Source organism: Bremia lactucae, linkage group LG3 (genome assembly GCF_004359215.1).
Source record: "Bremia lactucae strain SF5 linkage group LG3, whole genome shotgun sequence".
NCBI classification, from domain to species: domain Eukaryota; phylum Oomycota; class Peronosporomycetes; order Peronosporales; family Peronosporaceae; genus Bremia; species Bremia lactucae.
In genome coordinates, this window is record NC_090612.1 from 6,801,121 (window position 1) to 6,817,585 (window position 16,465).

Here is a 16,465-nt window from a genome sequence, read left to right on the forward strand (position 1 = left end):
GCGATAAAATGCTGCCGCCGCCTAGTGCCAGAGTTACAACGACAGACGCTGCTGTCACGCTTAAACTCGGCTGGACTATCCAATCTACTTGCGCAGTGAGGATGTAGATCCGTCGCTCATTCTTGACTACAATGAGTCGACACCGCTGTCATCACCTCATAGTAGTGATGAGCACAGCGAGCTAATGGGAAGGGTGATCGCGCTAAATTGCCCAGCCAGACTTCACCCATTACTTCTTAGATGGAGACGCCCTAATTTGCGAAGGCCAACTTGCCTATCGTCAACAAAGCAACCGTCTCGTCGTCTGCGCTAGCTAGCGCAGCGACCATTCATGAGAGGGCTGCCCATAAAGGTGCAGCTGCTTCTCAGTTGGGTAGAACCGCAATACCTGCCTTTCAGAACATCATCCGACGCAGAAGGGCCTAAGCATAAAGATTTACCGACGGCACATGAACGTGTTCAGTTGGTGTCACAAGCCAGTCGTATTGAACGCGGCTATTTGACTGGACAACCTTATTCGAATGTAACTAGTGCGTGCTCCTAGAGCGCGCTACTTTAGATGCACATAAATATAATGGCATCTATAGTTCGTGTTTTCCGATCCCGGTCGTGTTGCATTAGAATAAATCAAACGACCACTACGAAGCGGAATTCATCCGCCGCTTTCAACCACAGTCGATGCGGCGAACCACCGGTCGCAGCGACTTATCTGCGCTCGCTTACGTATGAGAGAAATTCATGGGTGGTACTGTAACCCCCTGTTTCTTCTCATCACGCCGCTCCTGCTAATTCATTCGGAATTAGCGGAGCAACAAACTAGCGGAGGAACTAGCCGAGCGACAATTGGTGCTCCTTCTCATAAGCAGACACCAGGCCCGATACGTCGACACGCAGGGTGTCAACCGGATCTCAAGAGACAAAAATCTTCGGGTATTCTCTCCATTGGACGAGGATTTGAAGCTTCTTCTGTACGGAGCGGTGGGCAATCAACCTCTAAATAAGGAAGCGTTGGTTCCCAGCAGCATCCATCATGTAGGCGGCGCCTGATAGGAGCGGCGATTTTGCCCACCTACTCGTCGCAGCCTACCCCGCTTCCGTTCAGTAGAAGGCGCTGAGCGCTGCTAAACGACGGATCGGGGATATCGAAAGTCAACTCTCGAGACTGATTTCGAATCTCCACGATGTCCGCGCGAAGGATCGCCAGGGAGACCGAAGGCTGAAACTTCGCCTGGACCTCTTAAACAACTGATGCTGAAGGATCCGCGTTACCGCGCGTGACACCCTAGCTCTCCTAGTCCGTATCGTGGTGATAGGAGTCATTTGGCTGGCAGTTCTTCCCCCCCTTCATATCCCTCACCAGATCGACGCTCGACTTACAGTCGGCGTCACCATCGGTCTACTTAGACGGATGGGGATATATGGTATCTTCTGGATCAACATACCGCTTCAGACGACGCACGTAAAAGACGGGGTGCGTATTCATATACGGCGGGAGTAGGAGCCTATAATTTAAGGTCTTTATCCTCCTCGATCATCGTAAACGGCCCGATGAAACGCGGCAATAATTCGTAGTACCTCGAGGCAGTACATAAACTGCATTTTTAGGTAGGGTAGCAGTACTTAGCAGTACTTTTCACTTAGTCTAAATCGTTCATTGTTTTTGCGACCATTTTGCTCTGCAAATTTTGGTTGTCCTGTGCTCTTGCCATCGCGTCACAGACGTTTCGCGTGATGGCTAATCGCTCATCCACAAATCGTTGAGCCTCCTTCACGCTTTCCTTGCCGTGACTCCATACTGACCGGGTCACTAGGGTAACTTTCGGTCGTTGAGATGATACCCTCTCGGGTCATTGTCATATTGACGAAACTATGTCCGTCTTTCGCACCGAGCGTAGTGAGCAGCCCTCCCCCACTAAGACATGGGCTGCGCACGAACGAGTCTGGCGTCCGAGAATGGCGCAGTCCGTCAATATAAAACGGTGTCTATCCCGTACTAGCGTGGACACTGTTACTTATAGCGAACTCCACGAGCATAATTCTTTGCTCCATTCTTCGGGAGTCGCTACCGTAAGCAATACATCCCACAACGCGATTGGCGCGTTCCGTTAGGCCATAGGTCGGATGATGATCGGCCGTAGACATATAGATCTTGCTACCCAGCAGTTCAAATACAGGACGCCAAAAAACAGAAGTAAAACGTGGATCCCGGTCCGATACTATGGACCCGGGCATTCCGTGTAGACGATACACATGATCCAGGAACAAAAGAGCTGCCTCCTTGCCTGTGATCGATGTTTTACATGGTGCTAAATGCACCGTTTTGCTTTGTATGTATACAAAAACGACAAGCCCGTCCGACCCTTGTGGTCAGGCGGCATCCCAAACATGAAGTCCAGAATGACCGACTTCCAATAATCCGTTGGAATCGGCAGCGGCTTCAATAGCGCACTGCTGCGCTGTGCAGACTTTATTCTTTCAGAATTTACGAGCGCGCCGCGCCGTTCGCTAAACGAACGGTCGCCTCTTTTAGCTTGCCATCCTGGCAAAGCGATTCATACATCGCCGGTCTCTGTTGAAGATCCGCGAGTTTCACAAAATTCTGTGATGCACTCGAACCCACGAGAGGGATCATAGCCTCCTACTCAAGCGCTATAGACCAGCAGGGTTGAGGTCCGAAATTACGAGACCTCAAGGACTATGCTACCCATTTGCTCAATAACTCCGAGCTTAGGCGTGGCTTCAGAGTAGGGCATCCCGCTCCTATTGCGTTCCTGCATTTCTTGAACCCTCAGTGGTCGATGCAGAACTTAAGCGTCTTGCACGCTGGTTCTTGCGATCACCCTTCATGAAAAGTCCTCTTAGCCTCAGCAGGGACGCAGGCATAGCAGCGAGCCATCATTTGGCCGCGCTTGCCGCGCTTGCTGTACTTGTAGCAGATTTCGTCTGCATTGCACAACTTCATTGGAGTGGCATCCAGCCTATCGGCCACGGCTGCTTCTCAACTAGAGCAATTTGGATTGCCTCTTCCATTGTCGACGGCACCTTTCTAAAAAGGCCTGTCGCGATGGGCCGTGCCGCAGTCTGTTCATGAACGTGGGCACCTTTATGTGTTCCGGTATGGGACCCTCAAATAACGAACGCCAACAACGAGCGCATCTCCTGTACATATTCTTGCAGTGATCACTTCGCCTGTCGCGCTCCAAAGAAGCGCGGCTGAAGCACCACTTCGTTGTACGGTGGCGGTACATGGCGCGAATTTTTGTCTTAAAAATCGCCTATGAAGGAAACGCCTTGCCCTCCGCCATAAGAACCACTACGAGGCCTTACGCGCAAACGGGACATGTCGTACGACACCATCCGGATGTCGTTCTCGATGAGCTGCGCCACAACGCATTTATTCATGGCTAGCAGCCAGTGGACAATAATGAGCGCTGCAACTTGGGCGGGTGGGTCCATCCAAATGGGCCTCGGCTGATGCGGCCGGGCGAGAGCGTCTCAACAGTCCTGTTGAGAGCCTCGGTATTGTTGACACGAAACACTTATTGTTGCAACAGTGGCCTTATGCTCACTGTCCGCTTGCGCAGCCGGCTAAGAATCGGGTCGGCGCGAAAGGGCATCAGCGACGACGTTAAGTCGTCCTGTTTTATACTCCACGGAGAAGTTTAACTCCGCGAAGAAAGAAAACCGTCTCGTCATTCTTTGCGAGAGGTGTTGACTGTTTACGGCCGTGCCTATAGACGCATGGTCCGTATAAACAATGAACAGTCTATCTCCCAAGAGATAGACTCTAAATTTAGCCTGTGAGTATTTCATGGCAAGGAGTTCCTTGTCATGCACTGGATAATTGCATTCAGCTGGCTGAAGCTGACGCGATTGATAACAGACGACGCGCTCTGCGTTCCGAGCTACGCTCATCGTGCGTCTTAAGGACGGACTCCGCCGCAGCATGGCTGTGCCTCGGACGCGGCCCTTCGCTGTTCAAGCACAAATGCCTTAAACTGCTCTAACAGAGCAACATGTTTTCCAAAAGGACTGTCCAAGAGCCTGGATAGAGCTTGCTCGCCAAGTCCCTAAGCCAAGTGCTCTGCCACCTCCCGATGATGTTGGAAGAAGTGGGGAAATGAGCCTAACCAAAATTTCCCCCATCCGGTGCAGTGGTCAAAGACCGACATGTCGACTCAAAGGTGACGGGTTCAAACCCCGCTCTAACCAAAACCACCAAAAGCAGCAGACTTTTGATATCTTTGGGACCCCGGGATTCGTTAAGCACAGAAAAGGCCTAGGGCTAGAATTATATTCAGAATTAAAAAAAACTAAAATCAGATTAAAAGGATTAGTCGTAGAGTATCTTAGCCAAAGCCGAGTAGGTATAGGTTGTGTTAATGATAAATATAGGACCGACTTTCTATTGACCCCAATCGATAGTGAGGCTCATCCTCACTGAGACGCTCAGAGAGATTGGTCGAGAAGGACTACAAGTGCTACCAAGTGCATGCGGGCGCTACTATAGCAGCCACGCTCTACTTAAGCACACACCTTCAAGCACAGTGAAGAAGCGATTTGGCCGTCTTCTCTCACGTGCAATGAGGTAGTTGGCGGGCCCCTAAGCGACCTCACCCAACGGAACTCGTCCAACGGACTAAGCACCTTAGTAAAACAAGTGTTGTAACGGGGTGTATCGTTACATGAAATTTACACTTAAAGGTTGTTAATTATTACATTATCTAAAAGGTAGAGAATATTTGGAGAATATTACTTTATGTAGTAATGTTCAGAAATCTTATGCTAAATAGGAATAGGCCATTATATCTATTTATCCCGCAGACTAAACAGCTGTTAACGTAAACAAAGAGAGAAAGACAGATAAGATTTCAATTGCATGTTAAGTATTAGTTTATAATTAAGTTAGCGTTAACAGATAGAAAGAAGTGAAACTTAATTATATTAATACAGTTTTCATTTAACCCTCTTTAAGGTAGTTGTCGTAAAGAGAAGTCTCCCTCTGCACGTACTAGTGTACGTGAAGTGACGTAAGGCACCACTCGCAACTAAAGCAGTGCGAAGTGGGCTTGTACTGAAGCAGTACAAGTCGTAGTGTCCCGTAACAAGTGTCGTCACGGAAGCGGTAATCCGGCTTCACGTGCCCACTTGTTAATGAGGACGAGGAAGTATTTTAAGGACTGATCTATACTTTATAGAATAAAATATAAAACGTTTCGAACCAATCAATAGATGCCACCTCTGTGGATGTGCACTCCTAATCGCGAGCGCATTATTCTGAATACCTCACCCTAGTCGTCATCCCTTTCAATGTCAATGCACCTATGTGCATCACATACACAAGTGAGAATCATGTGAACCACATTCAAGTGGAAGTTGACCACGGTAAGTGCACAAAGTTTACTTAATGGGTTTGTGTGCCATAGGGCAACTTTAGTCGTCACATATGCTTTCTCAACAACGTTAAGTCATTAAAGGCATCGATTCACATCCAGGACATTCGCTACCTTAGTCTATTTTGGCGGATTTTTTAGTGTGCGAAATATTGAAAAAAAGCTGTCATGTGGATCCAGACCTTGATTTTGCTTGGCCAGACACCCCTTGACTGTCGACGAGAGCGAGCTGCCCTGATTAAACACAGCCAATTCTTTTGTACTGACAGCTTTTTCTATCGTCTCGACTTCGAGTTCGTATTTAAGCACCGGTGATGATCGTTGTGGTTTTTCTTCAAAACTAGCCAGCTCAGGTGATGATAGTGACATTAGATGAGGCAGCTCCATTCTATTCCGCCGGAAAAAGTCAATAAACATTGGAACACACATTTGCGAGTGTTCATACTCTTTAATATGCGGCCGCATCCATTTTGACAGGAATTGTGAGTGTTTGTTCATGCGATGCCTTGAGTCAAGCAGCAAAATCGCTCCGTAATCTTTCCGATGACGAATGCAGCGTCCTAGAGCTTGATTTAGCGCACGAAATGCTTGTAAATTATACCACTTGCTGCCATTTACAATCTTCATGTCAAAGCGACTTCTTTCGTCTTGATACTTGCGCTTTAATGAAACTTGCAACTCCTTCACATTAGGAAACGGAATGCCCACACAAAGCACAGCGCGAGCATTTTCATTCGAGAAATCAATGCCTTCGCTTACTTTGCCGCGGTAGACCGCTAAAAAAATGGCGCCCGTGTTAGATGCTTTCTTACCATCATCATCTTGTGTGGCAGAGCACGTGACTGCATCTCGGTATTGTAGTAATATGGAGTCAAAGTCCTTACCAGCATTTCGGGGCTCTGCATAGATTTCCTTCCACTGTTCAATGTCGCTCCATACGTTGGTCTTTTTCCAGCGCACAGTGACTTTATTCAGCAAGGAATAGGACGGAAAGAACATGAGAATGCCTCCAGGAATCGCTTGCGAGTATTGTAACAGCAATTGACCCATGGAATCTTGATACCGAGGATCTTGTTGATTATCGTACGTCGACTGCAAATCCACGTTGCCGGGGCCGTGCATAATTGTACCAATCAATACCTGCTTGCGCATGTTAACTACATGATTCGCTTCAAGGTGAATGGCAAAGTCAACGCCCAGTTCCCCGGCAAACGAATCCATGGGGCTCAATGTACCGGACGTTAGAACGACACTGCGAGCCTGACTGGCTAGATCGGAAAACGCTACTGCAGCATTCAGACACCAGATGCACAGTTTCAAATCCCATTCCTCGTCCTTATATTTTGTAGGCGACCGAAAGTTGGCGTTTGCTCTCCACGTCGACTTGGACTTGATCACGACAAGTTTAAAATCGTCGATAAACTTCAGTTGATTACGAAACATGTAATCAACTACATTCATGAGGCTTTGAACTGTGGTTAAAGCCAATGCTCCGAGCAAAACAGAGGCCCCTGTCTGGTTGGCCGCTGCATCTTGAGACGCGGTTTGCGGTTGCTGGCTTGCAGTGTTGGCCAGTTCATTCTCATACTCTCGAACTTCTTGCACATTTTCTATCATTTCGCCTACATTATCACTAGTTACGCAGGAATACTCGGCCAGCATAGCAAGTGCATCGGCTCCATCCCACACTTTGCTCTTTTCTTCGTAATTTGAAGACTGAAGGATCGAATGAGCATTCGTTTCCACGCAATGAAGCCACCGATGAACTCCGTTAAGCACTTTTAAAAGCGCATTGTACGATTTGGGTCGATTACCGTGTTTAATTACGATCGTAAACGCTTTAATTGACGCTTCGAGTACTTCCATCGAGATTTCGACACTGGCACTGGAGCGACACGTATCTTCCACATTGTGAGCTTCATCCAATATAATTATGGCGTTTTTCAGCTTTATCCCTACAGCATGTCGAATCGTTGGGTCTAGTAGATAATTGTACGGGGCAAAAACAATATGTGCGTTTTCCAACGCTTCGCGCGCATGAAAGTACGCGCATTCGCGATGTTTCTGAGCAAGTCGCACAAGATCTTCAATATCCCACACAGACGGCGTGAGTCGCTTTAAATCGTTGACTCGTTTGCGTTTCTTAAAATACAAACACTTAGCTCCTTCTAGCGCCAATCGACACTTTTCGTCCACTTGAGAAGGATCTCGATTCACGTTGCGGTTTACGCACATGTTGCGTTTGGAGCCAAGCACACACGTTTGGAGCTGCTGCCCCTCTTGAGGCGACGCAAGGTACGACACGGGACAATTCTTCAGCTCTTGGACAACCTGCGTGAGTTGCGAGTGGGTCCGAGAGCAAAAGAAAATGCACGGTGGAACAACGCGCTTGAGCTCTACTTTTACGTCGATCAATTCGTTTTTTGTGTCCGTCTCTAGTGTTGCCAAGGCAAAAGATGGAGGCAACACCCGTTTCTTGATAGTGGCTGAAGAATCCGTGTCGGACTCTCGCTTTCTTGTGGTCTTCAAGCTGCTGCATTGGGTAGCCTCTATAGCTTCATCCTCAGACTCTTCGACGGTCTTGAGTGGTGTTTCGTCGATTTGCCTTAGTTTTCTGGCGCTCTCGAGCTGTTGCTGCGCCTCGAGGAGTTGCATGCGCGTCTCCAGTGCCTTGACTTGCGCCTTTAGCGCCTGTTTCTTGGCTTCTTGCTCTTTCCACTTGACGTCTTGTTGCCTTAACATTTGTGCTGCCATTTGGTCCTTAAAATACTGTTTTTGAAATGTCAAGGTCGAACACAGTAGTGCCAACGTCTTTCCTGAACCGGTCGGAGACTCAAGCAGTGCGTGCTGCTCCGTCTTAAGCGCTGTCAGAACCTTGTTCATGACGGCAAATTGTGCGGGAAACGGCCGTTTTCCCTGGGGGAACTCGACGCTGTAGCCCATAATTAAATACGGATTCGCGGTCGGGGTAGCATGATCCATGACCAATAATGAAAAGTGACAATATACACAAATTTAAGAATTTTTTTATTTAAATAGGACACGGCGTACAATCGCAGATACTGACGGATCCTTGCTTGCCATAGCCATAATTGTATTCGTCCGGATAATTCTGAAGCCATGCCTCGTGCAATGTCTCGTAATGCTTTGGGCGAGTCAATTGCCAGATATGTGGGTCTTCAGCCCAGAGTACAAAAATAGTGGTCACGGCACTGGCTACGACCGCCATTAAGACATAATTGATACTAAAGCCGACTAGGAAACAAAAGAAGGCCACAAAGCCATGCGGATAGGCATAGATGGCCACGCGAATCGAATATATGCTGCCTATAGTTTGCACGCCTACGCAGGCGGTCACAAATCCTATAATAAAATTACTCAGCCAAAACATGCAGCCCATAAGTTCATCGTTTACAATGGCACTCCAACCTTTGGACTTGAAAAGTTGATAGACGCGTCGACTGGCTGTCATAAAACTGTAGCCGTAACAGCCCACATATGAATAGGCAAATTGATTGAAAACCTCGATCCAACTTTCGATTGACGACACGATACTCGACACACATGAGAGTAGACACGAGAGGCAGCAGTTGCCACTGTGGCCAGCTAGCCACGCCACTACTCGCAGAATCAACACAATTGTCTCCAAAACAGCGACACTGAGAGAACCCAAGCAGATGCTACCAAGGTTTTGTGTCAACGCACGTAGCCACGCTTTCATCGTGATGCACGACGTATTGATAGGATTCATCCACGCAGCAATGGTCCCAGCCGTCGTAACGCCGATGATGTTTCGAAAAACACACGTAATCCAGAAGTAGATAAATAAAATGACACAAAGTACACCGAGAGTAGCAGTTGAATTGAAGATGAGTTCGCATTTTGTGGCCATGCACGTGCGTTCAAGCTTCAAGCCGTTTCGGTGGAACAAAATACCGAGACTGCCAAGCACCCATAGCACGGCCCAGCCGATCTGAATACAAACCATAACGAGAGCAACGAAAAGCATCATAGGTAAATGAAAGATGGCATGGCCTGCCACTTGTAAATGCGCTGCTGCAAACTTGATTCGTTTATGAATAAAGCATGCGTAACAAGATATCAATAATGCCAAAAGTCCAAATACAACACTAGGCCACAAGTACCAATAAAAATCGCTGTTGTAGGCCTTTTTTGTGAAGATGAAAGCGATCGCGATATTAAGAAAAACCACGGTGATTAGCGCTACCCAAATCACAACCTCAGCCAGAAGCATTATGACGGCCATCCAGACGAAAGACATGCCAGCGGAAGCAAAAGCAGACAACCCGACAATGCGTAGCATTAAATTTACACCTGAGGACTCGAGTAGGCCATCGACGTTTGTCGCGCTGATAAAGTCGCCGCCGTATTTGGCTGCAAACACAACCATGGTAATTACAATGGTCACGAATGGAACTAACAAGAAAAAGTCGTTGCATTCACGCTTGACGGGTGAGGTATTTTTTTCAGCAAAGGCAGCGTATGATTGTACTCCTTCCACAGAAGGCGGCTCTGATAACTGGTAACAATTTGAAGTCGCATGGAAGATTGACCACATTAGATGCAGATTTAAGATGTTTGAAGAATGAGCCGACCAACCCGCAATTTCTAGTCTCTGACATACTTTTGATGACTTCGAAGCCCATATTTGCAATGCAGTAATGTTACGAGCCATTAATGATTGGTACTGACATTGACAGATGAAAGAGACTAAGGCAATAGTGCTTATCAGGTTCTTATTTAGCAAAGCTTGGTGCTACTGGATACTGGAATGTATGTCGCCGTTTTAATAGAAGAGCATGGCTGTGACCAAATTTAATATCAGCATCAATATGCTTTAGCATATTTTAACAAAAAAAAGCTACGCTGACACCTTGCGCATAATGTTTAAATAGTATCTGTTGTTGAATATGCGTGCTCAAATTATACTTTTTATAATCGTAAAGCTAGAGATTTTGATATTTTTAAGGGTGCGTTTCTTTTCGTTCGATGAGAGTGTTGGGGATTATTTCTTACTTTTATCGATTCAAGAAGGAAACGTTCAAAAAGGAAGAGGCAACCGACCAGATATACAAAAAATTAGGAACGGAGTTTGGACGATGCGAAAACGTTGTGAATAACACGATTTGAGGAACCGAATCTACATTTATTGGAGCCAGACGCAACCAACAGACAATACCGCTTTTACGTGCCGAAATTGGAGATCGGCGGAGCAACGTATAGATTTATAAAGAATCAAAAGTGCAATTAGATAATTGAAAGGTACTTTTTTTCGGATATTGTGTGTAATGGGCCACACATCGGTTGGAGAACCGTTGTTGTGGTACATTTACTTTTTGGGTAAAATACCCTTTTATCTAATCTTAAAAATTAAGCTACTTACTTCCCATTTATTATGGGTAACAAATGTGGTCGCCGCCAGATACAAATCTGGCGGCCAAAATCTAATTTAAATTTGCTAGGGTAAGTTTTTAAGATTTATAAAACTAAATAAAGTGCAGTTCCCCTTTTGGTCTTAAAGCGTTAAGTGCCTTTCTAAGACTTGCGCATTGATCTGTAAGAGATAGAAGCCTTTCTAAGGTATATCCTCTTGGGCACCAGTTGACACTTGGTTCTACGAACCCTTGAATCCCTTGAACTAGGATTCCTTAAGCTTTAATAGCTTGAACTACTCCCTGAGTTGTTAAACCCATTAGCTCAATAGAACTAAGTGACTCTTTGAGTCTGATAGTCTTTCTCTGACTTTAGGAGCGAGGTAGCTCCGCTACACCTGGTAGCACTCGTAGTCAATCTACGCCTGAGTCTTTACAAGACTAATTTCTCACGAAAATGGAAGAGGTTCCAGAATTGTCAGAAGCGCAACGCGCCGCTTATGACAAGCTCAAAACCTTATTTAGGCTTGAACACGTGAATTTATTATCTCTTAGGGACCAGAGGTCCTGCATGCAAGGCTTGAAGCCTTCATGCCGTACGAAACCTCCCTGATCGGTCAGGTACAGGACCACTTAGCGGCATCTATGCCAACCCGGTACATCTCTGTACCTGGCTCGGAGCCGAGGGCTCGCTCTTTAACTGTAAATGTAAAGACAGTTGAGGGAAAAGAGGGAAAAACTTCCCTTTTTTTATTAAGCAGATGGAAATGTCCATAAATTCCGCCTTGTTCTTAACAGAACGGCAAAAGGTGGCTATGGCCATTTCCAAACTTGGAGGTAGAGCCATGGAGTGGGCACTATCGTGCAGCACGTCCATAAACGACGCTTTTCCCTCATGGGATTCGCTGAAACAGCAAATGACGAGCATGTTTGCAATGCCTGATCAGGCTTTTCGCATGCGAGCACGGATCCTAGCGACTCGATAGGGTAAAAGAATCCTAGGGGACTTTGTCCAGGAGTTGAGAACTCTCATTGCATCTATGCATCAAGACACGGTGCAAGAAGGAATTGTCGTAAGAATCTTTATGGATGGTCTTAATGAGGGCGTTGCCCGGAGGGAATTTTTCAGATCTCATCCGGCTACGTTCGAAGAGGCAGTTGCCATAGAGCTACGCGCCGAGTTTGACTTTAAGTCTGCTCGCGTTAGCACGCCTGTTTACCGAACAAGCTCTTCGAGCACATCGGTTCCGTCTAATAGAGCGGAACCCATAGATCTAAGCCTCGTTGAAGAAGGAAAAGAGGCTCTTCAAGCTGTAAAACAGGATAAGACCATCCGTAGATGTTATATGTGCGGAAGCACGAAACATTTACGTCCGGTTTCCCCCTTACAAAATTCGCGTAAAGCTCGAAAGAGCTCCAACTCCGACCTATACCAGAGATCTGGTACGGTGCGGGAAAACGTCGATGCCCAGTAGGTGAGGGCGCCCTACTTGGGAAGACCTAGGCTCTGTTGAACCTCTAAGAGGTGAGAATAAACAGAACCTAGCCCCAAGTAGCTCGGTGCTTAATGGCACGGGGCGAGAGTACAAGCCTGGATTACTAGTCGTTCAAGCGACTGTAAGGCGCTTTGATAAGCCGTGGTCACTTTTATTGACTCAGGAGCGTCTTGCAATTATGCTCGACGCCTTTCCCTTGGAGGAAGTCAACGATACGTTGAGGCGCTCAAAGCGCATGAAGGTGATACAGTCACTGTTCGCTTAGCGACTGGGACTCGTGTCACTGTTCCCAAAGTTCCATTGAACTTAGGTATCAAGTTTCTGGACTTTGACAGTATGGAACGCTGTCTCGTCCTTGATTTGGATTCGAGATATTATCTCATCATTAGTATGGCCTGGTTAGAACACCATGAGCCATGGATCGATTAGAGGTCTAAGACCTTAGGCGCCACACGGAATGTTCCTAGCAAAGTTTTGGGGAGTCATGAATCCACCTTTGCTAGGCAACAAATGCGCTATTGGCGCGGATCATTGAATGAGTCTGTCAGTGTTTTAGACATTGTCACGTCTGAGTTAATATACTCTAATGTTAAAACATTAATTCTGAGCCCGACTCAGCAGAAATAAGTGGAACGGCACGTACTCCGTCGAGTGACACTCGTTGTAATAACGATTTACTGAATGCTGAAAGCATTGTTTGCCTAAGACCGAATCATCAAGGGTGCAATATCCCTGAGATACGTGGAGTGGCACGTCCAAGTCTACCGAGTGTGGTCGGCCGAGGTGGCACCATACTGAGTGTCAATAGTGACACTATTGGCGGTTTGCTAGGGCCATATTGGGTCAAACCCTTTTAATGCACGTGAAGCGACACGTAAACGTTCGCTAGATAAGAAAGTTGAGTTACCTAACTCCTTGATGAACAGTGTGTAGCTCTGCTACGAGCTTTGAAGAACTCTGATTCAATTATTAAATTGCCGGCACGTTTGCGTGCAAGGTTACATCGATTTTCTATCGATAACGACCTGTTGCTTTATTGCACAGACATCGCGGACCCTCCGCGTGTCGTTGTTCCTCATGATGAGGATTTGAAATACCAAATCTTCTATGAGGCACACGATACTGTCCTTGGCGGTCATCTCGGTAGAGAAAAGACCTACGGCTCTGTAAGCCAGTTATTGGTGGCCCAAACATTATAAATGGGTCAGCACATATGTTCGCACATGCGACACTTGCCAACGGGTTAAACCCTCGGCGCATGCTGCTGCGCCACTGGCGAGCCATTTCGTCCCCATAGGTTGCTGGGAGTCCATTAGTATGGATTTTGTTTACGGTCTACCGAAAGATTCAGCCGGTAACTCCAGCATAGTGGTCTTTGTTGACCGATTGAGCAAAATGGCTCACTTAGCAGCCGTGCCGGATTCCATTGATGGTGAAGGTACAGCTAAGCTGTTTATTGAGCGCGTGCTTCGACAACATGGTTTGCCAGTGGCAATTGTCTCTGATCGGGACCCCCGTTTCACGGGTAAATTCTGATTATTAATTTTCCGAGTGCTTGGCACCAGATTGAATATGTCCACTGCGGACCATCCGCAGACCGGTGGTCAAACTGAACGTGACAATCGCGTTACTGAAGACGTTTTACGCAGCGCGTGTGCTCAGACACCAAAGCGCTGGAGATCAATGCTACAGTGGTGGAGTTTGCGTTAAATAACGCTGTACATACCTCTACAGGCTATACGCCGTTCTATGTAAACGGTCTTACGCACCCACGCGTTCCATTAACGGTACCACTGCGTGGTTCAGGGCTTGGTGGGAGGTCGGAATTAGCCGATAGGCTTGCTGATATCAGCCCTGTTACCGTCCAGAAACAAGTAAGCGAGTTTTTCGCGACGCGATTTAGTGTCTTAAGACATGTAAGGGATACGATGGCTCATAGCCAAGACAAACAAAAAGAACAAGCAGATGCCAAATGCAGAACCTTTATTAATTCTTATATGGTCGGTGACAGAGTCTTACGAAACGCTAAAATCTACCCACCAACTTGGTTTCCGCGGTCTTCAAGACCAAATAGCGCCCGCGCTTTATTGGGCCATTTACGGTCGTGGCCAAGAAGGGCCTAGCTTATACGCTAAACCTTCCTAGCAAGCTGCGTACACACCCAGTGTGCTACGTTGGCTTACTTAAGCCATATCGGGACCCTTCCCACGTGGACTAAGGCGCTTGCGCCGAGACAGGCGGTCGTGCCGCAGATTGCTGATCCTCACCAGGATATCCAGCTCGCCCTCTAAACGAGGCTGCTGACGATCCAGCGTTGAAATACGGCCTCGAACCGCTTCAAAAGAGCTCTCAAATCGAGCAAGGACTTCACGAAGAAGTTGCACCTCGTGCCGTAGAGCATCAAATGCTTCCGCCGAAATTTTGGCCCCCTCCCGCGCTGCTTGATGCGCGGGGGGACCTTCAGTTTCATGTGGAGAAGCTTTTAAAGCGACATCGTCGTGAGGGTCAGTACCAGTATCTGCTGAAGTGGCTAGGGTACCTCTCTTCTGAAAACTCTTAGGAGTTCGAGATACCTCTTCGGCAAGATTGCCCGTACGCCGTTGACGTTTTTGAGCACCAAGCTCAGGGTCAACTCGCGTCAAACGACGCTTCTCACCACTAGACGTGGGATTAGGTGGATCTAAAGCCTCAGTGCGGCTTCGATTCTTGGTTGTACGGTCAACCGAAGCACTGAAATATCGGCTAGGCCTTTCTTCGTTTTGTGGCATAAATGCCGAACGTAACTGGCCTTTGGCCTAAAGCTTAGCAAAGTCGAAGCGAAGTTCCGTTCCAAACGAACATCCCCTTTATCCGCAGACTCTCTGATATTCCAGATATTACTGAGTTTGCGGGCCCGGTGAGCCCATTTCTCAAATGAGACTTCGTTTTCAGTTCTTGTTTCGTTTGAAAACAAAACGAACGGAATTTCCCTGATGGGGGTCACCGAAGCCCCACGGGCTTGATCACGTAAACGCGTCAGATACTGGCTTCGCGTCATTACCTTCGGCGTAAGGTATTGCTCATGAAGAGCGTCGCGAGCAGCGATCTCCTCCGGCGTCCTCGCCGGGTCACCAGAGATCCAGGTGCCCAAGCTGTGACCCGCTATCTCTTTGAGACGCTCGTCCGCACTAAGCACAGTATATACATATTCTCTATGAGCTTTTGCTTTCGCTATCTCGGCAGCCCGACGACGATCTCTTTCCTCTATGAGGATTTCTCGCTCTTGCTCTTCATCGAGCGGATTCGTAATGATATTGGACTCAGGGTCTCGTGTCCTGCTCAATGTATTTAAGACATTAGCGGCACCACGTTCTGGGAACGGATTCGGGGCTCGCCGACGTTCATCCGGAGGAGAAGGCGTGAGAGAACGACGCTCCTTCTCCTCCTCCTCTCACGGAGAGTTACTTTCAAAGTCCACCATTTCTTCATCGTCAAGGAAGGTGCTAAGAGTCTGTGACTCACGCTTGATTGTCATGAGACAAAGGAACGAAAAGCACAACCGAACGGTTAGCTGTTTAGGTTCCAACATCAAATAGGAAATGAAGCGAGTGTTGTCACTCGGTGTCAACAGTCTGATGGGTGTATTGGGGCACACATCGGTTGGAGAACCGTTGTTGTGGTACATTTACTTTATGGGTAAATTACCCTTTTATCTAATCTTAAAATAGTTAGTTACTTAAATTCCATATATTATGGGTAACAAATGTGGTCGCCGCCAGATACAAATCTGGCGGCCAAAATCTAATTTAAACTTGCTAAGGTAAGCTTTTAAGATGTATAAAATTAAATAAAGTGCAGTTCCCCGTTTGGTCTTAAAGCGTTAAGTACCTTTCTAAGACTTGCGCATTGATCTGTAAGAGATAGAAGCCTTTCTAAGGTATATCCTCTTGGGCACTAGTTGCCACTTGGTTCTACGAACCCCTGAATCCCTTGAAGTAGGATTCCTTAAGCTTTAATAGCTTGTTTGACTTACTGAGTTGTTAGACCCGTTAGTTCAATAGAACTAAGTGACTCTTTGAGTCTGAAAGTCTTCCTCTGACTTTAGGAGCGAGGTAGCTGCGCTACACTTTGGCAGAGCTACTTAGCTCCTAAAGTCAGAGACAGACTTATAGGCTCAGAGGGCCACTTAGTTTAACAAAACCAA

At 47.1% G+C, this 16,465-nt stretch overlaps 2 protein-coding genes across 2 annotated transcripts; both read right to left on the reverse strand.

Moving 5' to 3' along the window:
• Window positions 1–5,513: 5,513 nt before the first annotated feature.
• On the reverse strand, window positions 5,514–8,375 carry CCR75_003006 (uncharacterized protein; the record flags this gene model as incomplete). Its single annotated transcript, XM_067961103.1, has 1 exon — window positions 5,514–8,375. One exon carries the CDS (start codon window positions 8,373–8,375, stop codon window positions 5,514–5,516), a length of 2,862 nt encoding a protein of 953 aa, XP_067814888.1.
• Window positions 8,376–8,424: 49 nt separating this feature from the next.
• On the reverse strand, window positions 8,425–9,804 carry CCR75_003005 (uncharacterized protein; the record flags this gene model as incomplete). Its single annotated transcript, XM_067961102.1, has 1 exon — window positions 8,425–9,804. The coding sequence occupies one exon, from the start codon at window positions 9,802–9,804 to the stop codon at window positions 8,425–8,427; it is 1,380 nt and encodes a 459-aa protein (XP_067815170.1).
• Between the last annotated feature and the right edge of the window lie 6,661 nt (window positions 9,805–16,465).